Raw genomic sequence first — 24,079 nt, 5'->3', positions numbered from 1 at the left:
AATCATTTAGACAAAGTAACAACTTTTCATATTAAAAAAAAAAAAAAAAAAAAAAAAAAAAATTGCTGAAAAACCTAAAAAAATTTTAAAATTGCAACCTTCTCAGAATGCTGTGCTAGACCCATTATGCCTCCCAAAGTTCAGCCAAACATACACACACACCATGGCTGCACATACAAGTGGGAGCTGCATGCACATGCTGTCTCATGATTATTCTTATAATGAAACTGAATTAGAATCACTAACTACTTATGTCCGCATATCCCACACACTCTACATCACAATACAACCAAAGTCCGGTATGCCAGCATTATGTTTACAAAGATCTGAGTACACACAACCTCCACTAGCCTGACACAGGAAACAGTTTTATTTACACATTCATCTCACACTCTAGGAACAGCTCAGCCGGGAGAGATGACAGGGCTGCTTATGGAAATCAGGTCTCGTACAGAGGAGCGCTGCACAGTGCACCCTCACAGCCGAGGCGCGCATTATCTGATCACCCATCAGTTACGGGGGGCGGCGCGGTTAACAATGGCCAGGTACCGCCACCGGCAGCCGCGGGGCGCGGAGGCCGCCCTGGGCTCGGCCCGTCCCGCGAAAGGCGCGCACTTACCTGCGCCGAGCCCGCTTGACAGCACGCACAGCTGGTAGAACACGCAGCACACGCGGCTCAGGCGCATCCTCCCTCCCAGCGCCATCGGCTCCGCGCCCGCGGGACGCCGGCCGGCAAGACACGCAGGGTTGTGCCGAGTCGTGCCGGGTCGAGCGGGGAGTGCCACGGGGCGCAGCCACCTGGCCGCCCGCGGAGAAACTGCGGGTGAGCGCGAGTAGCGCGTCCCGCCGGGGAGGGAGGGAGGGAGGGAGGGAGGGAGGGCGGGCGGGCAGCACCGGCGGCGCGGGATGCGCGGCGCACGGCGGCCGGGCGTGCGCGTGTGTGTGTGTGTGTGTGTGCGCGTGTGTGTGTGTGTGTGTGTGTGTGTGTGTGTGTGCGTGTCTCTGTCTGTCTGTCCGTGTGCGTCCGTGTCCGTGTGCGCGCGTCTCTGCGTGTGTGGGGGCGCGGGCAGGCGGGAGCGCGGCCCGTGCGCGCACACAGCGCCCGGCGGCGGGCGGGCAGCTGCGCCCCGGCGGCAGCGACCGCGCTGCCCCCGCCCCCCGCCCGCCCCCACGGGGCGGGACGCGCCGGGCCCCGTCCCGTCCGGCCCCGCCCCGCCCCGCCCGGGCGGGCACCCGCCGCGGCCCCCCATACCTCCCCCCGCCGCAACCCCGCCGCCGGGCGGCGGGCAGGCGCCCGGGCGGGTCCAGGAGCGGCCGAGCCGCGGCCGCGGCCCCGGGAGACAGCGCTTCGCACCCCGCCCGTGAGGGGCGCGCACCGCGTGCGGCCCGGCGTCAGGAAGGGTTCCCCTCATCCCCGTCTCCAGCAAGGCGCTCAGCGGAGCCTTTGCCTAAATTCAGGGGGCAGCAGACACTGACCGCTTTTGCCTAGTCTCGTGTAATTTGATTCTAAGCTCCTTTTGCCCCCACCATGCAGCTCCATGGAAACCCATCACTTTCCACGCCGGCCCTTGTCAGCAGAGGAATGAGTAAATGAGGAGTGAGCAAAAAGCTTTAGCTGCACATCTAGCATCAGCATGAACTGCAAAAGCAACAGGTAAAGAAGTCCCTCTAAAACTCGGATTTTGTCATAACTTCTGCTGCTTTACCTACTGTTGTTGGTGTCAAAGGTGATTGCTGTGCCTTAGGGGGAGGCAGAACAATCCAGTGGGGTGAGGAAAGCCATCTGTGCCGTTAATGGGAAGTTAAGAAGTTGCAAGAATTCTTTCTAGAAGTTAGCTGTAAAATTAGAAGTTAGCTGTAAAATGAAAAGCAAAACATACAAACAAACAAAAATCACGTGTTACAGCTCCAAATAAAAAAACACGTTTGGACTCCGCAGAAGCCAAATGCAGCTGGCTTTTGGTCTCTGCTCTGTTCAGCAGCTGCTTGAAAAGTATGCTGCATGGGTAGGTACTCTCAGCTGACTCCAAAATAGTATTTTTGATTACTTGTTTCATTTATAGGGGGAAAAAGTTATCATACACTGGTCTTTTTCTCTTTTTTTTTTTTTTTCTTCTTTTTTTGGCATTTGAACTGACTTACAGTAAGCAAAATTGAAGGGACTCGGTTAAAACAAGATGAATTGATTAAGAAGAGGAGAGTTTTTCAGGGCTCCAAATTGGTATTTGCCTGATAATTAGGTGATCTTAAAATGCGTTTTAAGGGGAGCTTTGTTTTCCAAATAAATAACAACATATGCACTAATTTACAGAGGAATTAGTTAATAGGCCAAATCCTGCAGCCTTTTCACAACCACAAGTCTCCTTACAACTGATCAGCTGCAAAATGTAGTTTATAAGCTCCTGTGAAAATATTAGACACAAATTCTGATTTTATTTTTGTTATGACAAATCAGAATGGACAGGCAAGATGCGAAAATACACAGAACCTTTACTCTGAATACAGTTACATCACAAAACACCTAAATGAATAGCAAGCAGGAATAAGGTAAAAAGATATGGCATGTGAATGTGCTAACTTTAAAACTATGAATTGCTGTAACTGTTTCCAATCTGCTGTAGCTGTTGGTCCCTTTGGACAAAATTCTGCTTCTCTCATTCACATATATAATCTTAATAAAAAGACAAAAACAGTGGTTTTGACAGTAAAGTAGGGAGAATTTGGCCATTTCAACACAAACTGCAAAGGATAAAGACACTTTTTAAAATGCCAATTGAGAAAGACTTGAATATGTTTGACTTTATCACCAGCCAAAGAAAAAAGAACATTTCTAATAATTCTCCACATATGAATACAGAGCAAGCTAAAATCAACATGGAGCTTCAACAAATTTCTTTAATTCATTTTATTTTTTCTTTTTATCTTTTCAGTAGTTAAAGTAAAAATATAGGAGGAAGTTCTCTATGTTTAAGTCTGGGGAAAGTGCACTATAAAATAGAGCCCCTACTGGTGTTCATTAGTTTTAACAAAGAGTCTGGTCATAGGTTAATGCTGGTAGATGATATTGTAGCCCACCATATGCTAACTGTTGTCTCTGTGAGACTAGTGCAGGGAAGCACTATGTCTAAGAATAAGAGAATAAGAATTAAAGGAACAAAACAAAGTTCTTTCATACTGCAGTTAGTTTGCAGAGACAATAATATTATATCTATGTGTACTCTACAAAAGACTATTTTCTTAATCACAAAGCCATTCAAACTCTGCAAATTGTTTTTACTTTACTGAAGATATGGTTCAGGAGGTGTTATTAACTATGTATTTGTAAAATTGGAAGAAATAGTATCTTCAAACAAAATTAAAAGAAACGTTTGTTTGCTCCAGTAAATTCTTAAAACTCCTTTATCTATCTGAAAGGTCGAAGCCTTTTGGCAATTCAAGAGATTTGTGCAGAATCACAAATGTAAAGTATGTGTTAATTTGTAAAATAGAACAGTGATTCAGACCATCTTACTGACATAAGGAAAACATAACAGAAGGTGAAGTAAAGAATATATCTTTATCAGTCTTTCCTGACTGGGATAAATCAGCCTAATTTTGTTGAAATCAATAGAAATTCAGCAATTTCCTTTTGTTTAGTCCTCCCTGATGTTAAATTTTCACAACTGTGCCATCACTCCTTTGAGGACTGTCAGGGAAAGGGTTCTCCCAGGCCCAACCGCAGGCTGACTTTCCATTTCTTCAGTATGCCAAGATCACTCATGATCACTGGTAACAAAACACAGACATCTCAAGCCATCTTCTGAAGGCATCAGATGATTCCCCAACTTCTGCACTCCTCACCCCATGGTTTTATTTAAATCTGTGCTGCAGTTGCTGTCTTACCTTATGTAAGCAAAGACCGAATCCCTGCTTCTCCCAGACCCTCATTGCATTCACTATCTGTTCAGAGTGATTTATTTCTGAGGATTAAGGTAAGTATGGACAGATCATTCTATTGAATTCAAAAATATCAGCTTCTAGCAATATAAACACCACCATCAGTCAGAGACTTTCCTTGGTTTGTTTTTTCTCCTACCTAATAATTTAACTGTAAAAGCTTATACCAGTTTATACATAGAAAGTGTTTAAGATTACCTCCGCTTTGCATTCTATACAATATTTCCTCCAGAAGTTGTTACCAAAAAACCACAAACCTTTAATCCTCTTCACAAGGATATAGCTCTTAATTATTTTTTCCATATGCTTTAAATATAACTATTGATGATACCATTGATTTAAAAAAAAAAATCCTTAAGTATATTTGTTTCATATTTTTGCAATTTAAGAAAATATTCTGGATGATTATAAAAAATCTATTCTCTTTTGAATGGTGCTTACTACATTAAGGCCACATATCATATGTCCCTGAGATTAGAAACAGAAACTCACATCTTCCTGTTTCTGGGGTGCTTTGCAAATGTTATCTCAGTCTAAATAAACTTGTTTCAAAGAAGATTGAACAAAATATCTTCTGATGCATAAGATACATGTGAAACAATGCTGCAAATTTTCTCCACCTTAGCGTGAATGAAAGGAAGCATTTTCTCTTTTAGAAAATGTTGTATTTGCTATCTCTTCAACTGAACAGTGAATTTCCACTGTCTGTTAGCTCACAAACTCTGAACATTTAGTCTGTAATTCTATACTGTTATTTACATACTCAGCATGAGGAGTTTATTTAAAAGGTATGTATTTAAGAGCACTTCAAACAACTTCTCTTTTGCAGCTCTTACTACAGAGCAAATCTTACAGTTACATCTGAACTCAGTAGTACAATCAGATGACCTCCTGAGTAAGATATGTGTCAAACTGTTGTGAGCTTAATACCTCTACTGGTTTAAAGTGCATCAACTTTAAAAGGGCAAAGCTAAGCCCATAGCAGCTCAATGTCACTATGCCACACCACTACTTATGATTCAGTAGAATTTAGCAAGTTCAATTAAATTTACTAAATTCAGCAAAATTTACTCCCAAGTTGTTGCCTTGTGAGTTACTTCTCAAAGTCATATTGATCAATTTGTGGACAGTATTAGCTAAAAATATGCTGTCAATACACAATTTACCCTATTTATTTGGAATGCTTGGCCAAGTTACCACTTTTTGCAGCTCTTTTATTATACCCTTTACATTTATTGATTCCTTTTTCAGAAAAAAAAAAAAAAAGAAAAAAGCTTGGCAGTTGTTTACATTTTGACAGAAAGCTCAACCTGTACAATGGAAGGTACTAAAGTGCTCTACTAAAGCTGCTTTAAAAACAGCAAAGATAAAAACAGCAAAGCATTCTGTGTGAACGTGAGTTGCACACAACTTCCCAAGCTAAAGTTTCCCTCAAATTGGAGCTTCCTCAGATTTCTTAATTGAATCATCTCACAAGCAAATATGTCACCTGATCAATTATGGGGGCAGGCTACCACAGAACAATCAACAAATAGGTCCCATTTTTGGAACATCTTAAAAGGGAAAGGCTTCAAATTTGAAACCTTTAAGTCATCTCTTGGAGAGAAAAAAAAAAAAAAAAAAGGTAAATTTCCAAGAATCACAGAGTCATTCAGGTTGAAAAAGACCTCAGATCATCAAGTCAAAGATTTGCCCTTGGAGAGTATAGAAAAGCAGGAGCTACTTATGGAGAATAATTCACATTGCTGATTAAAATTGTGTGGTTCTTCTTGACAATTACATCTTAAAGTAATACAATAATCCTCTTTTAGAATGCACCTTCAAAATAAAAATAGTTTAGAACTGTAGTATAACTTAAAAATGTATATGAGCACATGGGAACATTAACTACTGAAAAAAAGTAATGAGAGAATACCCTTAAAAAGGGCTTAATGGACACAAAATTTCAAAATAGAGGGAAGTCTTTCCCCAAAATAAAGATAATGAAACTTAATTCCTCCTCCAAACTGTAAGAATAGGTTAGAAGAGCAAAGAAATTTTTCATCACTGAAAATAGTAGAAATGCTTCCTATAGGAGAATTATTTCATTTGTAGCACTGGTATTATTAAAAAACCAAAATAAAACACAAAACGTCTTCTAATTCATATAAAAAACAAAATCATGGAATCTGACTAGGTGACTTTATGCTCTCTCTGCCCACATATCCGCCTACACTTACAGGAGGTGGGGGCAGCAGGCAGAAATACAAACCTTATAAGAAAAGAAAAATTTTGGTAGCAGCTGCAAGCATCTGGGACTGAGTACAAAACTCAGCATCTATGATAAAACCAGAATTATTGGCAACTACATTAGTTTATTTGTGAATGTTAGGTAGATGTCCTCTATGTTCAAATTAGTAAGTTTAAAATATTCAATAAGCCAGTTATCCCAGCCCTACTAGTCAGCCAGTCTGTTTCAGAATTTATTCAGGTTTTATGCAGGAAAATGGACCAATTATGTCAAGTGAGTTAAAAATACATTTGATTTCTTCCCTACACAGTTTAGATGCTAAGTTGTATTACCATCACAATCTATTTATAGCATTCTTGCTTCTGAAAAAAATCAAACCCCCTACTTTTAAAGTCAAGGAATCAATATAACACAGAAGCCTATAAATGTGAAAAAAGAATGAAGAATATAGGACTGAGAATGATAATATGAAAGGCAATGCAGGAAAATATGGTATGACATGAAATGCAGCTCCAAGAGATGTTTAAGAAACTGATTCAGTTCTACAGTTTCAAACAGTTAAACTGCAGTTTATCAGTATAGATACATTATAATTTTTATTATAATATATAATATAATATAATTATAATATATAATTTCATTATAACAATATCTTTATTATTCTACTAATTCACACTGGAAAAAAAAGAAGACACCGGGGGGGGGAAATGGATCCAGGATCAGGAGAAGCAAGTGTAGAAGTGATTGAAAAGTGATCAAGGAAATGAAGTCAAGTAAAACAAGTGAGGGTACAGAGAAGATAATGGGATTTTACTTCCAAAGCTGTAAGTAAATCAAAGGAAGCAGTCCATGCAAGGTAATTTCCATTCTGTTTTGTGAGGTGAGGCATACAAATAACCTTGCTTTCTGAAATACCTTTATATTCCCATGTGGGTTTAAAGAAAGCATTCAATAACAGAGCTAAACAAAGACAATCACTGATTCCTAGATATCGTCCTTCAGCTTCTTACCTCTCTGCAACCACTGAAGATGTCATGAAATCTTAGAAATGAAGTTAACTAGTCTCCCAGTCATTATTCATTTAGATGACAGTGTGAATATCCTATTTGCACTTCCCTTTGCCACAGGAGAGAAAGACTTCATTATAGCTACCAGATAAAAAGCAAACATTGTAGAAATGATTTATTTTCTCCTATCTAAAGGATTTATTCATAAGAACTGCTGTGTGGTAGCCTGCAGAACAGGCTGCCTTGCTCTTTTAGCCTCTGTAACTGGGAAACCCATTAAGACCACATGAGTTGTCAAAGCATATGGTATGTTACATACTGTATGAGTACTGTCCACAGGCAGTTGCTTTGAAGGCAGGCCAATGGCAAACAGTGGCACCAGGAGACCAGCTAAAATATAGAGGAATCAAGGTGACAGCACATAAAACACAAGTTGTGCAAGACCTCTGTTAAACAGGCAAAAAGCCAAGAACACATGGCTAAAGGGTTTCCAAACTACTCTCTAGAAGTCTTTTGCTTGAACAGAGGTGGAAAAAAAAATACTGGCATCATATGAGATGTTCTAAGTTTTGCTTAATAATTTTCAACCTCTGCTTCACTCTCTGTCCCATTATACTGAGACAGATAATAATAAAAGTGCAAAAATTGGTGTATTTAAACAAGGTTGGGCAGTAGAAATAAACAAATTGACAAGCCACACAGTGGTGATCATATCCCTGGCCAAAACCAGGAAGTGTCAGTCAACAGAGAGTTCAAAGATCTCCACTGTGGAAGAGACATCAGTCTCTGTTTCCAGAGCTCCCTGAAGATTAAATGTGCTATACATCATCACTGTCTAAAATGTTCAATTATCCAGAATAGCTATGTATTGTCAGAAAACTTTGGGATTACTTATAAATACATTTTCTGAACCAGCTGATGTAAATCTGGTCCATGATTGCTCCTGAATTTTCTCCCAGTGTAAAACCTTGTAGACCAAGGGTTTTACCTCCATGATTAAATAGCCATGTAAGCCTAATTCATGTCCAATAAGAAGGAAACAGGTTTCCATGTATTCAAAGTGTATATTACAGTATGACACCTGAGGCTGGATACTGTATCACTGGAAACACCAGAAGGAATGGTTATCCTGCTAAAAAAGACTAGCAGTTGTTCTGATAATACATGAAATACTTTTCCTATGAGTAGAAATATTTCTGATAGAACATCAAAGTGTTTATTACTAATCCACTTACGTTGTACATAACCCTACTTTTAAAGATCCTAGTATCATAGCCTTTTTACAGTTTTAATTTTCTTGCATGACTATAAGATACAGAAGCATATTTTCAGGTTAATTTTTGGTGAAAAAGCACATAGACACAAACTAGTGATCTGTTGAAAGCTACACAAGTTGAGTTTAAAGTTACATCCATGATTCTATGATCTCTCACTTCCAAGGTGGCGTTCTAGGTAGCAGAACCAGTTATTTTAATATTTATAATAGGTGTGATAATATCAACCCAAGATATTATAAATTCAGTCATTTCATAAACAAGTAAGATCATGTGTGCTTTTCCCCTCCCATCTCTTACCTTAATTTTGATGTAAAGGAAAGGAGAGGAGCAGGCTCTGGAAGCATATTATTAAGGATGGCTGATTTAACAAGATCAGTGTCAATGTGACAGTTGTTCACAGAAAATGAAACTGGCTTAATATTTTGCACAAACCTTTTGTATAAATTTTTCATAAATACACTCAGAAGATGGGCTTAAAGGGAAAACAGCACGTTTTAAACAAAACCTATCTGGCCTGTGCTGCCACCAAAAAAAAAAAAAAAAAAAGAAAAAAAAAGAAAAAAAAGAATATATTTTAGCACATAGCAGCTACCCAGAAAAGGTAAATAGTTGCAGAATACAGATCAGAGAATGTTGGTGGGTTTGTTTTTTGCTTCAGGAAACCTGTGTTTGGTATTTGCACATTAGTGCCAAAGCAGCACCTCCTGTTTCATTCTAAATGTAGCAGGGTTTCTTTGTACTTTACTTATCCCCTCATTCATCAGTCTGCACATATTAGAAGAAAGTCTTCCTTTGATCTTTGGAAATAAAGACATCTCTTCTGGAAAACTATTTCAAATGCAAAAAGGAGCCAAAGAAATAATTTTTGTGAAGCAGTGAAGAAAGCTGGATGTGGGTGGAGAGATGGAGGCTTTAAAATACCATCTGCGAGGTGCCAAATTCAAAGAGTGGGGTCCTTTCCCTGGTTAAATAGCTACCTGCTTTGTAACCAGGTGTTCTAGCACAGAAAGCCTCTTACTTATTTACGCTGGGGGCTGTGAAGGCAAAAACTTACACAGGTGGGACTCTTCCTATTTAATCAAAATCCTAAATTCAGCTTTAAACCACTAGATGTTCAGAGAAAAAGCTGAGCATTTAGATTTAACTTAGTTCTGACAAGGAAGATAAATACAGTTATACTGCATTTACCCCATGATAGCTATTGCTTATATTTCACAATCTATATGAAGCATCATTGTTATTGCCTATTTTCCACTTGATATTTTTAAGAAGGTGGATCAGTTCTGATTCCTTCATGACTTGAGGTGATGGAGGTTAGAGTGCCTTAAGGGATATATGTACTTTCACAAGCTAGGATCACAATATAGTTTATATTCTCTTTTAATATGACTTCTAGAGAACAAGAGATGAAGGCACAGTAAAAGCAAACAAGGAAATATTTTGATTGTAAAAAATTACATGAAAACTAGCCAAATAATAAGCTCCATCTTCAGCTGTCCCTCCTGACCTATGAAAGGGCTATCTCAGCAGTGGAAATGTCCCAAATGAGCAAGTGGCTCCTCCTCTTCTCCAGTTTGGCCAATGAAAGAGCTAGTGAGAGTGACCGCTGCTTCATTCAAAAAATGGAATTACTTGGAGGGCAAAATCTTCCCCTGCTTTTAGGCACTACAAAACATACTGCACTAAACTGTTTAGTACTTAGTCCACAGAGGGTCGGCTGCACTTGTTGGACAAGCAAAGCACAAATGTGCAGTTCAGATGTGACTGGCAGTGGAATGTCATCTTGCCCATCTTAACACATCATAATTTTTCCCCACTTACTCTTCTTCTCTTTTAAAATAGTTTCCACTATACAAAATTAAGTGGCTATTCTGAGAAGAAGCATGATTCGCAAATACAAGCAAAAGTGATAAATGAATAAGGAGACAACTAAAAATATAAAGAAAACAAAAAAAGGAAGGAGAAAAAAAAAGCGAGACACATCCTTTTCCCTTTAATAGTTATGAGTACTGCAAGGTTTCTGTGGTGACTCTCTAGCATACCAGCTTTCAGCTTGAGGACTGCTGAAGTTTTGCTCCTGCTGTAGTGAACTGCAGAGCTTTGCAAAAGGCATACTATTTTATGGCATTTAGAACATTATGTCAAACTTCTGCATGTTCTTTTCTAAAGAAAAGTTTCTCTTCAGAGAAATTATTTTCACTTCCAACTTTCAAATTATTAATTGAATATTCCTAACATAAATAAGTAGGTTGCATTGTTTATATTCCTAATATCCATCACTAGTTTGTCTAATTTAAGGATAATAATTGCTGTCATTGTTTCTAGACAAATAGATATGCCCATCATAGAAGAGCAGCAGGAGATAATAAAGTTCTAGGTGTCTTTGGGCTTGACCTTGAAAACAAGTACCTCTTTTTGTTTTGCTGAGTATTCAGATATAAATTGTGTGTTTATCAGTGGAGACAGTCATACATTAAAGAGATTGCTCATTTTCTGTTTCTCAGAGCTCCAGGATGACATTGGTTGAAAGTCATTTTGATATCTTTTATTATCCTGTTAATTTTTGCTTGATTTTTCCTATGCCTTCATGAAAAGATTTTGTTAGAAATGTATTTATTTTATTTAAGAAAAATGAGTAAAATAAGTAAAGCAGAAAAAAATGGTGATTGTAAGAAAATATGCTACATCATATAAAATATATTTTTATCAATACAAATCATGAAGGGCATATGTATAATGAAGATAAGTAAAAGCGCCTTTAAGAAAGTAAATGCCATAAGTTAAGGAGTGTTGCAGTCACGTTTCCCAGTGAAATAAATGTATGTTCAATTTAGTAAAAAGTGAAAGTGCAATTAAATCTATTTTGTACAAAGTTTCATAGAAATACTAAACTCAGTTGTCTTTAGTTGAGACACCTCAATTTATCAAATACAAAATTCTTAAGAAACATTTCCAATTTTATATACAGTGAAAAAGAATTATTTGTCTTTTCTAGTGATTACACAGTTGTCTCTTTTAAGCACATTTGACATGTTCACAGGAGAGTACAAGTGACTGCATATTTCAAAGTTCTTTTCAGGTATCTTTTCAAGGTAAGAGTTTTTTCTTTACCATTACGTCTGGAATGAAAATAATGTTTTTGCATTGTATAAATGTCTTATCTCTGACCTCCAGAGTATCTCGCCTTAACTTTGAAAAACCATCTATGTGAAGCAATGTATTTTAAGAAAACAGGGAGAAAAGCAGTCATAGAGCCACTTCAGAGGACAAGCTGGATAAAAAAACCTGAGAATAACTGAACTCTGCTAGAGGGAGCTCTGCAGCTATATATCTACTCAAGTGAACTTTTAAAGAATCTGCAGCCTACCTACTGTTGAAGACAAAATTAGTCAAAACTTGGAGCTAGCAGCCTAAGCAGTAGTAATAGCTAGGGCAGACAGAGCCTGAAGATCATGGTATATGATCCACAGCAGCCAGATTTCAACATGCCAAAAAGCCAACCATAGGATCAGCTGAAGCCGATTTCACAGGATATGGTATCATATAAGATGACCACTTAACAACCTCTTAGTAATAAAAACAAAAAACAAACAAAACAACAACAACAAAAAAAAAAACCAAAAAACAACAACAACAAAAAAAAAACAGTAAATCACACCAGTAGAAAACCAAGGAGATCCTGGATCCTAATATTAATATGGGTTCAAGCTGTCCCTTGGGGATGGGATGGGGAACTTAGATACTAAGAGCATAATTGCCCAGCAATTTCTTTGTTTGAAGTCTGTCATCAGAAGCACACAGCTTGTGCTTCAACAACTCCTTAACAACTTTCAGCTTATTGATTCAGTGGAAACCTGGTGTTTAACCCTGTTACGATGGCTGGCATGTGTAATTCCCATATCACTACACTATGATGTAAGTTACTATGGTAAGTTACCTTGAATTTGAAATACCATCATATGCTGCATGTTGTCCTGAGCACAATATCTAGGTTGCTAATGATCTGTAAAATCATTAGGTTTTGCTTTGAAAATTATCTTTCCAAGCAAATTACAGTCTACTCTTTTAAGATACTCAGTTGTATCTTAAAATGGTAGTTCTTCATGGATTCAAGAATGCAGATAATGTTTTAGAAAAAGATATCAACTTTATTTTTTATTTTTAAGCCTAATGTAAATAGAGATTGCTTTCGCACAACAAATGCAGTGAAAAGGCTGATACTGTGTTAGGCAAAACATTCATTGTTTTTGGGGTAGGACCAGACAAAGCATACGAGCTCTGATAAAGTTGTAATTTGTACTTGAGTGGTTTAAGCTAGTCAATAATTCAACTCCTTTTCTTGTTTAGGCCCATAAATTGGAGTCCAATTGTCTTGGTACATTTCTTCTGTTCATTCCTTGGAAACTTTACTTCTTATCGTTCGATTCGCTGCCTCCATACAGCTGCACTGCTGCAACTTCTCAGCGTCTGCTTTGCATTAGCAGGCCCTGGCTTTGCTAACAGTCAAGGCAGCACTAAATGCTCTTGTGTGAAGCAGCCTCACTGCAAAACCTGTGTGAGGCAAGAAAATGTTCTGACATTTTACCATGTTAAATGTTCTAGCCACTAAAATGTGCTGCTAGCAGAGCTTGTTTCAGAGGGCTGCATGCTACACTGCAGTGCTATACACGAGGTGACCCCTAAATGAAAGTACAAACTAAAAAAGTGCCTAAAGACTTCTTTTTTCTCACAAATGGAGAGAAAAAAGAAGTTGCTTAGTCAGTTCTTTTGCTTTTAATTTATCTCATTACTCACTACTGTCTCTGAATCTCCCTCCTATATTACAGAGCAGAAGATAGAGCTAAGTGTTAAAAATCAGAGGAAAAAAACTTTGAATATATTAGTGACAGGATTCAGCTTCCTATGCTGTACTTACAAGTAAACTTTACTGTAAAGATTCACTGAATACAATATATCAAATGGTTCCAGAAAGAGCTTACTCTGATGAACAAGAGAACATATAAGCAGTTAAAGGTAAATGAAAGGATGGCATGATCAAATTTCCCCCCCCCTTAAAAATGGGAAAATACAGACATTCTAATTTAGAAATTATTTAAATAGAGTATTTTTGTTGTTAAAAATATCACAGAAAAAGATCAAAATAACCAGCTGAAACAATGGCCTCTTGAGTCTAAGCATCTTAACAGATGGTTTCCATTAAACTTCTATTGCTTCTTCAAGAAGAACGGCTTTAATGTCTACTAAAGTTTTATTATTATTATTATTATTATTTTGAGAACATACCTACAGTATTTTAGACATATAATATAAGGGCAAAACTATGCCAAAAATCTGACAGAAGCATTTCTTACAGCCTCAACATCTATGCTTTTTTTTTCTGCTGCTGATTTAGGTCACGTTTTCATTTGCTTTCTACTACTGTTGGACTTGATGAACGATTTTGTTCAACAGGAGGCTCTTTCACCACAGTTCAGTTTCTTTTCAGTGTTTTCTCATGCTTTTCTTCAACAGCACATTTGAAGGAAAATTGTTTTAAAATATTTTGTTTCCTTGGATTTTAAAAAGCACAAGTATTTAGGATGTACAAGAAGGCATCCAGCAACCCTTATGGAAACTTGTTGACGTAGAGTTTGGTCCTGATCCCAGACAAGAAAACTCTCATGACTTTAAATCCTTTGTAAGCATAAGAAAAAAAATATGTAATGTACTTATCTTGTATTATTTCATAGGAAATGTGTTCCAAAATGACTAAGTGATGTAAGTCAGTATCGGTACATTGTATTCCAGGACAATATACCATTTCTTCTTCTAGAATAAATACTATACAAAGGCAAAGATACATAGAAATATGATAGATTTTAATATATTCAAAAGACTGGTGGAAACAAGACAGTGAGAAGAGGAGGAGAAAGAATGTAGCACACAAAGCACTCTTTGATTTCCCCTATTTTGTTGCTACAGTCAAAATAAGAACCATAATTAGGGCTTCCTAATAGAAGCTGGAATTAATTGTATATAAACTTCCACAATTTCTATTTCAGAGTCTTCTCTGCTTCTGTATGGTTTCCCATAGTTTTCAGATTCATTAGGAAACATAGTGAATCTCCTCAGCAGATTCTGTAGTCATAAGTGAGTGATGGCAATCTACATGGGCCTTTTATTGCCCTCTTGAAATCCTGATTCTTTCAAATGGCCTTCAATTTCAATGGGTCACAGAAATGGTAGATACTATATTTTTAGTAAATCTCTCTGTTAATAGGGAACAAATAAACAGAATGAGTTTCTAAAAAGATGAGACAATAGACTAAAATATTTAAATGAAGAGAGTGTAATAGTTCCACAGAGACCACAAAATTTAGTCACAAAAAAATTATTTACCTAATAATCTTTTTCTCTAATGATCTTACCTTATCTAGTCTAACTGCAAGCAAGTATAATGATCTCACCTGCAAAAATATCATGGTTACTACTAGCATTACCTTTTTTGGGAATAGTTGATGACACTCATGTGAGAGGAGCTCAAATGGAATTTCATTGGCATCTATTATTCTGGTTCTCTTAGCCTCAGGATTATGCAGTCGAGAATAGAAAATAAATGTGCCAACAGCATGCAGGCATATTTTCATGAGCCACAGTCTGGAGGGAAGTGTTTGCTGGAGGGGTCAGGTTCGCGGGATCTCTAGAGGTGGTTATAAAACTTATCATCATCACCACCCTTTTGTTTTCTTACGCATTTACGTTTTCCTCTGTGTCCTTCTAACTTTCTGTCTCTTCCCCTCACAGTGAAAGGAAATGGGACTGGTCTCAGCCATGGCTTAGTTAAGTTACTGAGCAGTTTTATTTCTCCTTTGTGTTTCTCCACAGAAACTACTCAGAAGAGCCTTCCTGCTCTCCATTGCAGTGTCTATCACCAGAGGGATTAAGATAAGAATTCGATATTGCTGTCCTTCAAACTCTTTGGTTTATGGGTAGAGGAGGCTACGTTTGGAAACTACAGCCTCCAAAACACATGGATATATCATGGGTGTGTATTGAATAGCAAAAATAAATTGTGTAGCTTTAGTGTGAAAAACCTAGGAACAGATGCAAACTTACAGCTCTATGTGAAAGTAAAAGCGCTGGAGCAGGTGACAGAAGCAATTCATTGTTTTTATGGTAGATATGTATCTGAATTAACTGAATGGGAACATGGCACTAAATGATGACAGAGTAATTTCACATTAATTCTCTCTTACTCTCCAAAATATGGACAAGTACAACAATCTGGAGAAAAGAAAAATACAAAAGAAAACAATAAATCTAGCCTGGTACCGATAGGCTACTTACAAGAGAGATAAAGGCCCCACAATACAACATCAAAACTACTAATTAGAGTCATTCAGCTCCACATGGGAGTTTCTAAAAAATTTGGGGTGAGAATGCGTAATGTTCAGCATAAAGACAAAGTAGCCAAAGGGTATCTTAGAAAACTACAGAAAATCAATGCATTAGAAAAAACAAGAGTGTTTGTTCTTTTGGGGACAATGCAACTTATGGAGCTTGTGGAAGCTGTCAAGTCTAATGGAATTTTTAAAGATTAAACCATAGCAATAACACAAAGGCAAACCCAAAATCAAAACTAATTTAAGAGTCTGGAAGCCATAGAACTAAAATAGAAAATTAGATTCTTAGTAATAGCTAGAAATAAAATAGTAGGTAGCTTGAAAACTGTCACTAGCCCTGTAACAGTAAAGATTACTTTATTTAGCCATGCAGATGGTAGACTTTTTCATTAGCTTCAGTATCTGTGGAGCTGTGGGATCAAGCACTGATTTTCATTATCCAAAAGCCCAGACAATTAATGGGACAAAAATTAGGAAAGTGGTACTGAGTGGAAGAGGGGAAAAAAAGTTTGATTAAACAAACAAAAAAACAAAGAGGTCTGGGACTGAGACTCTGACAAGATTGGTTTTATGCCTACATTGTGTTTCCAAACTTTAATGTACTTGGACATCTAGGAAGACTACTAGTATCTTCTGAGTTATTTATTTGTTTGTTTATTTGCTTTTTTTATATACAGTGGGTCAACTGTAGTCAAACCTGGTCTAGTCCCTTTCCATGGCAGAGGGTTGAGAATGGGTAATTGGAATGGCCCTTCCAATCCATACCATTCTGTGGTTCTATGCCTATGATTCTGTGACACTATGATTTTATGAAACAGACTATATATGTTATCTCAGTGACCAAGTAATTATATTTCTGTCCTGGAAAACCTTCTGTATCCCATCATATGCAGGTATCATTCTTTTCATTCTCTGCTATCACCTGGAAGCTAATATTGCATCATATTTCTCTACAATTTTCTGAAATTAAAAGCTTGGTTTTACAAACAGCAAATGACAAGAATGACTTGCACATAGATCAACCATTTTCATATACCAATGTATACCTGAATTCTGGCATTTTCTGATTTCTTTATAAAACTGATTAATGTAGGAGAAGGTCGGATTTGAAGTTACTTTATCTTGGAGATTTATAATCTTGATTTTCTATACCAAAGTTGTTTTTCTTCATGCAGTGGTTTTGCTTTCTGTTTGGTGATAATGAAAGCTCATGTTTTTCAACTTCAGGTGACAAGAAGTAGTGTTTAGAAAGTTTTCAGTTTTCATTTAATCAGCAACACCAAATATGTAGAATGCATAATATGTTTGTTCATAGTCTGAGAAGAGACATGCAAAAAATTCAGTTTTTTTCTCAGTACAAATGGAGGTTTCCAGCTCTGAGGTCCCAGGAACAATCTAGAGGCATGGTTTAATTGCTCAGAAAGATATTTGCCTGACTTACCATTTTTTCCCTTCAATAAAAACAACTTTTTGAATTTGTGCCATGAAAGTTAGAGTGAACTCAATGTCCAGTTTTGTTCTAGATATATATTTGAAGCTTGTGTTAGATCATGTTCAGCAAAAACAAGGACACCAGGAATAGCTTAAAATCCACTGAGAACATGAACATTTTCCCCCAGGCACATCCCCAAATACAATACTTCTGGTAGGTCTTAGTAAGTGATTGCGAAAGGCATCTGGACCAGACAGACATATGAAGGAAAACTGGATCTAACTATTCAATCCAGAGGAAGAAATAGGATCTTTACCTTTGAGTTTGTAGGGAAATTTGCCTACCTGGACATTATGGGAAGAGAATATGGGAACAGGAAATAAAACAAAGAAATAGTCATTAAATAAAAAAAGAGAAATTGTAGTAATGGCTGGGGCAAGAAGATGTAATACTACAAGTGTCAAATAACTGCAAGTTGAGTAAACCACACTGGAACGACAGAATTTGCTCCAAAACCAGGTATGTACAGTGGCAAAATATACTTAGTGAGAAACCTGCTCATGCAGCATTAGGTTTGCATGCAGGTAGTCCTGTATATTCCCTAGGGAAAGGACTGGAAAGTCCTTCAGTATTATACCTGAAAATTTTGTCAGAAGACTAGGCCCTTTGGTTTCATTATAGCACAGCAAAAACAGGATAGTGCTCATTTGTAATCTGAATACAAGGCATGTCAGGGATCAGAGGGAAGGAAGTATGTCAGTCTTCATTAGTTCTGCCAGGATTATCCTAGTAATGATTACAGTTTAGCACAATTGAATTGGAGACCTTATTGTGAAAAAGATACATTTCTTAAGGATATACTGATAAGCATCCTCACAAAAGACTACTATAGCCCCATCTGTAGGGAACCTTTCATTAAAAAGGACTTTGGTTCCCATTTCTCATGAATAAATAGTCAGTTCTAAGTGCAATGCTGAAGATATTCTTACCTACCGTGGTAGCTGTCTTCAGAGGGTAGCTCTCTTTGAGTCACATGGGACCCAATGAAATTAAGGAGATAAATGTTCAAAACCAAAATAACAAAATTTAAATGAAAACAGAATCTTTGCAGTACATAGGGAAATTAATTGGAAACTAAGCATTACAGGTCTTCCTTTCTGAGAGACTTCTCCTAAAAGTCCATGTAATCCTCTCAGTTGAAAGCTCTGGGTCAGAATCCCCAGTTACAACTCCCTAATAGAGTAGAAGGTAGGACAAAGCCATTAGCTCTTTTGATGAGTTTTGCAAGGCTAATTCTGCTTATTTTTATTCCCCACAAACTTGTTTGCAAACATGCCCTTCCCATGTTGACCATTTTTGTCAAGCTGACCATTTTACAAGGTGACTATTTTCATCATACCTACTAAATTACAATACAAAGCTGAGTAGTAGATACAGATACTTTATTGCCATCACAAACTGTCTTGAAAACAGAAGTATAAGACCCAGGAGATTGTTCTTAATCTATAAATAATTTAAATAAATTAATCCAAGATAAATTTATCTTTGCATGTTAGACAATGATTAAAATCCTTTTTGTTTGATTAGAATCAATGACTACAGTCTGCATTCCCGTTTTTTGTGAGGTAGCAAGCAATCATTGGCATAGAAACAGTATTTTCCCATAAAACATGAGAAAAAAAGTTTGTATATTTTTTTTGTTGTTCTGATTATGTGTTTTCATAAAATGAATGTTTGATAGCAAGTTGGTAAACAAAAAAATTGTCAGTGCACAAAGAATTGAGAACAAATGAAGTGATATCTTGCTTTCTCCTTGTAATCTCATTGATCAAAAACAACTTGTGTGTTTGGCTTATTTATCAGTTTGGAACCCCCCTAGCACTTCTAGAGTCTCACCAAGGGATACTGTTGACCAAAACTCAAGCCAAAAAAACATTTCTCCTTTCTGAAGCCAGATTTTAGTTTGCAAGCCAAAAGTCAATTCTGAGTTTTAGTGTGTTTATCCAAGTATAACAAAAACCCCTCATCATGAAACACTCAACCAGCCCCAAGAGCAGACAATTACTTGGAACTAGTCACTGACTGACATGTTACAGATGTCATGGAAAAGAACACTAATACAATTTTTCTTGAGCAGTCATGGCATTGGACAATTTTTGCTAGCATCTTTGTCACTGACACTCTAGTTTTCTCCTGTGATACTTCAGGACATCGCTATGCTAAGTCTTGGAAAGGACTGCTAGGTAGTGTTAGTATTAGTAGCACCTACCACTGTGATAACAGTGGTTTACCAGTCTCGTATAGGCAGGAAAATTTTTCTTTTCCTGAGCTATTTATAGGCAGTCTGGATCAGGAAGTGGTCAAGAGAATAATGAAATCCTCAATCATTATGTATTTTAGTGATTTCTAGTTGGAGTTTATAGATAATAGGGATTCTGTATACTACACTGTTGTTATCACCAGTGCTGTATGAAAAGCAAGATCCAGAGAAAGGCATGATAAAAAGCACAGTCCATAATAACCTTGATTATTACCTTCATTGCTAGTTACAGAAAGTATGAATTTTTTAAGCTGTACAGAGGATTAGGTGTTCATATAGACGCAACAATTTCCCAGAGCGGTAAGTTTATTCACATTTTATCTGTTCAAGTATTTTACTCAGCTGAATAAATTATTTAGGTATTTAATTTAAAATAAAATTTGGATATTTAGTTAAGTAGGAAATGGAAAAGTTCTAAAATAAATATGTCTAGTAACCTTCTGGAGTGAGGAAGTCCATCTGTCACTTAATTTCACTGGGATTTCACCCATGGTATATGTCATACATGGAGGTAAATTGCACTAAAGATCAACAGCATTATGCTGTAAACATCCTCAGAAAGGCTGAGGATATCTCATGGTTTATAATTTAGGTAAAGTCTATAATTCACTAGTGAGGTTAGTGCACCTATAATGTACCACTAGTTAACAAGTGGTGTCTGTGTCTAAAATTAAAGTGAATATTAATGGTTGTAACTGTACCTGAAAATATGTTACATTAACTTCCAGCTTATCCAACCCCTATTATTCAATAAGATACAGTACGTGCAGAGAGGAACCAGATTTAATAGACATTGTTGGGCCTAGCAGTTCGGGCTTGGCATCAGAAATGCTAGAAAAGCCCAGCAGAAAAAGAAGCCACAGCAGCAGCAACTGCTTAAAAGGTATCAGATTAATAGATTAATAGATTAATGCAATCTATGTTTATTGAATCCTGATGCAGCCTGATAAGCAGGAAAAGGTGACCCAGCTGGACATTAACAAGGGCAAATTTTAATTTTGTTTTTGTTAGAGTACAACCAAGGTACACTACTGCTGCCATGTCTATGCAAAAAATATGTCTGTGCTAGTGTAGGCTGGGGTAGAGTTAATTTTCTTCATGGTATCTGGTATGGAGATTGTGTTGGTTTTGTACTGAACACAGGGCTGATGATGGAGAGATGTTTTTGTTATTGCTGAGCAAGGCTCACACAGAGCCAAGGCCTTTCCTGCTTTTCCATCTTTTTAGTACTGCCATTCTGGCAAGGACATTGGGGATGCACAGGAGGTTATGAGGAACTAGGACAGGTCACCCCAGCTGAATATATCAAAGGGATATTCCAGACCACATGGCATCATGCTCTGTTTATAAAATGGGGGGAAGAAGGGGAAAGAAGGGGGACGTTTGGAGTGATGGTGTTTGTCTTCCCAAATGACTTGCATGTGATGTAGCCCTGCTCTCCTGGGGAAGGCTGAACACCTGTCTGCCCATGGGAAGTGGTGATTAATTCCTTGTTTTGCTTTGCTTGTGTGCATGGCTTTTGCTTTCCCCATCAAACTTCCTTTATCTCAAAATCTTCCTTTTACCCTTCCAATTCTCCCCCTGGTCCAGCTTACGGGGGAGTGAGTAAGTGGCTGTGAGGGGCTTGCTTGCTGGATGGGGATAAACCACAACAATGTTAATTTTCTTCATACAGTTTTTTTGGTGCTGTTTTGGATTTGTGATGAAAACAGTGTTGGTAACAGTCAAATGCTTTAGTTATTGATGAACAGTGCTTATTCAGTATAAAGGCCTTTTTTTCTCCTCATACTGCCCTGCCAGAAAGTAGGCTGGGGTGCACAAGAGTTTGCAGGGGTACTCAGCTGGGAAAACTAACTCCAACTGACCAGCAGGTTAAACCATGAAACAGGACCAGGAAAGATGCAAGCGCCTGCAGGTATCTCTAAATATACAGTTTTTAGGGATATGCTAGTAAGAGAGCCCTGTTCAAGATTGCTGTACCTCCAGGAAAAATATTAGCACTAGAAAAAAAATGTACCATGTTTAACATGGTAGGTAATTTCTCCATGTTTTTTCTCCACAGTTGATGAAAGTGTTCCTTTAGTGTTCCTTTTCTGCTCACTACTGACATCCCTTGAATAACATTCAATGGCATTACATTAAAAAAAAAAAAAAGCTGATAACATAATTCCAGTTACAAGCGATTTTTACAGTGAGACTGAGACTTTTTGGAAGAAACATCCAATGCTTGTGCTAGGAGAATGGCTGGACATGAAATTCACACAAACTCATTAATAGCATCAGTAGAAGTGAAAGAAAGACCCTACTATCTTCAGTAACTGAATTTTAATAACAGTTATTTTTAAGCAGGCACTCAAGTGTAAGACAGCCACAAAACAAAAGACATCGTGATATAAAAGATCACAGTGATAGAAATCTGAAAGCCAAGTTTTCTGTGGCTTTGTTTTTGGGGCAGTAATAGTCATGTTACCTATGGACATTTCATATCTCAAGAAAACCTGATGTTATATCCACTGATTCTAACAATATACAAAAATATCCTGCAAAAAATTGAAGAGCTTACACTACTTATTATTAATATATTGGTACTGTTCTCTTACATCAAATAAATGCTTTGTATGAGCTGTGAACAGCTACAGCTTTATAATTACTGCTTAGCCTACATTTTAATAGTTGAAATTACATTGAAATACATTTTCAATCACATCTGATATATTTTAAAAGCTATTTGAAATATTATATATAAATTTAGCAGAACAAATACATTTATTTATTCAATTTTACAAATTTATTCAGGAATTCATCCCTAGAGGTCTGAAAATTGTAACTAATTTGCTAACATTTCCAAGCATTTTTCAAGCTCTCATGCGTATATTTTGGATGAGAATAATTTAATTGAAGTTTAACAGCTTGATTCTTTCTATATAGTATTGTTCATTATAAACCAATTAATTTCAGATGGTACAGAACAAGTAAAATTGATCCCAAATAAAAATAATTCTAATACCCTTTTCAATCCACTCTTTAGCCACAGACTCTTTTATTACTCTTTTATTTTTTTTTTAATTTTTTTTTTTTTTCATTTTTATTTCTTTTTTTTTTGTAGAGTACCTATGACTGACAGTGGTTCTTTAGAATTTCCTCTAGAGATTCAGCCAGGAGACAAGACCACCAGAAGGATGACAATGCCTTTTGGGAAAACTAAACCAGTAGACATTGGTATTTTCTTGAACAGTCATCCTCTTAATGTTGATAGCAATTTAAATCAAGTAAGTATCATAGCATTTGGGCCCGTATATCTTACTAGTTTCCTTTATTTTTTTAATAGAAACAGAGACAGAGACTGAGACTGGTAGCTGGGGATTCACATCTTGCATACACTGCACTTCTATAAAGGTATAGGATTTTCAGGGAATATTGATGGGTTCTTTACACTGTCCAGGAAAGATAATATTCCCTTGGCCAACCATGAGGAAAAGGTAAGTAATCCAAAAAGATTCCAAAAGGGAGAATCTGGCAATAGGAATGATCTAATAGAAGAGTACATTGTGGTGGCTCAGGCAGTTGTTTTCTAAACCAACACCCTTTTTCAGCTTGGACACTAGCAGTAATGGATATCTTCAAAGTTGACTGTTAGCATCTAAAGCTGTGTGGGCTAAAGTACAGCTTACGAGGTTTGTCAAAGCCAGGGTCAGCAGACGCTCCCAAAAAAACTAAATGAAGTTTTGAGTTTGGTTCCCAGTAGATTTACAAGGTTAGAAAGGGAGTTTTGTATTGCCTTTTTTTTTTTTTTCCCCTTAGAAGCTAGTGAACTCTTCAAAGACAAAAATCTGTTTATTCCCATTGGCAACCAATAACCCAAATGAAATAGATATAGTGTGTTCCACTGGGATTTATACCATTTGCTCTAGCATTTGTATTACTGGCTTGTACAAAGGAAAGAAATGGTAGTTTGAGCTCATAATATGTTGGGCAAAATATCAAGAAGATTAGGCCACATGGTAAAGCAAGGTCTGATGAAAAACATACACTTACTGCAGAGAAATTTTTATGCCAAAATCTAAGAAATCCTACTGCAAAACAGTGTCTGCCTTGTATCATGGTCTTTTACCCCCTCTCCCTCCGTAAGATTTTCTTAGGAGAAAACTGGGCCTTAGCAAAAAGGATCTCAATAGCAGATTATTTCAAAAAGATTAGGAGAATTAATGTAGCCATGGAGAAAAGAAAAGATAGAAACTGAGAAAATTGAAACCATTTTTTATTAGCAAAAATATTAATCTTTTCCTGTTCCACAAAGTGATGGCTGCCACAAATACTACAGATGTTGAAACTACAGATGTCATAGGAGACCATCAAGTGCACTTTAAGATGTTTATGATACTTATTATTATGACCTCATTTGAGATTCAGTCTAATATTAATTATGTACTGCAGCTGGTAGTCCACCATTTCCATAGGGAATAAGGAAAATGCTTCCAATACATCACATCCATAA

The 24,079-nt window shown here is 37.2% G+C and overlaps 1 protein-coding gene and 1 long non-coding RNA gene across 2 annotated transcripts in view; one reads left to right on the top strand and one right to left on the bottom strand.

Annotated features, from left to right (window-relative positions):
• The window catches only part of ADAMTS19 (ADAM metallopeptidase with thrombospondin type 1 motif 19), a 140,702-nt gene extending 139,998 nt beyond the window's left edge, over positions 1-704 (bottom strand). The window contains exon 1 of the mRNA XM_005530041.3: positions 620-704. Within this exon, the coding sequence (XP_005530098.1) occupies positions 620-704 (85 nt within the window). The remainder of the gene's footprint in view (positions 1-619) is intronic.
• A 766-nt stretch (positions 705-1,470) lies between these two features.
• Positions 1,471-22,847, top strand: LOC106628547 (uncharacterized). Its single transcript, XR_001331963.2, has 3 exons — positions 1,471-1,654; positions 15,315-15,474; positions 22,691-22,847. It is a non-coding gene; the product is annotated as an uncharacterized LOC106628547 (long non-coding RNA).
• The last annotated feature ends 1,232 nt before the right edge of the window (positions 22,848-24,079 follow it).

The sequence above is a fragment of the Pseudopodoces humilis genome, chromosome 4, assembly GCF_049639895.1.
Source record: "Pseudopodoces humilis isolate 2021_Gansu_Grassland_sample_001 chromosome 4, ASM4963989v1, whole genome shotgun sequence".
In the NCBI taxonomy this organism is placed as follows: Eukaryota; Metazoa; Chordata; class Aves; order Passeriformes; family Paridae; genus Pseudopodoces; species Pseudopodoces humilis.
This window is presented reverse-complemented; position numbering and strand designations above follow the sequence as displayed.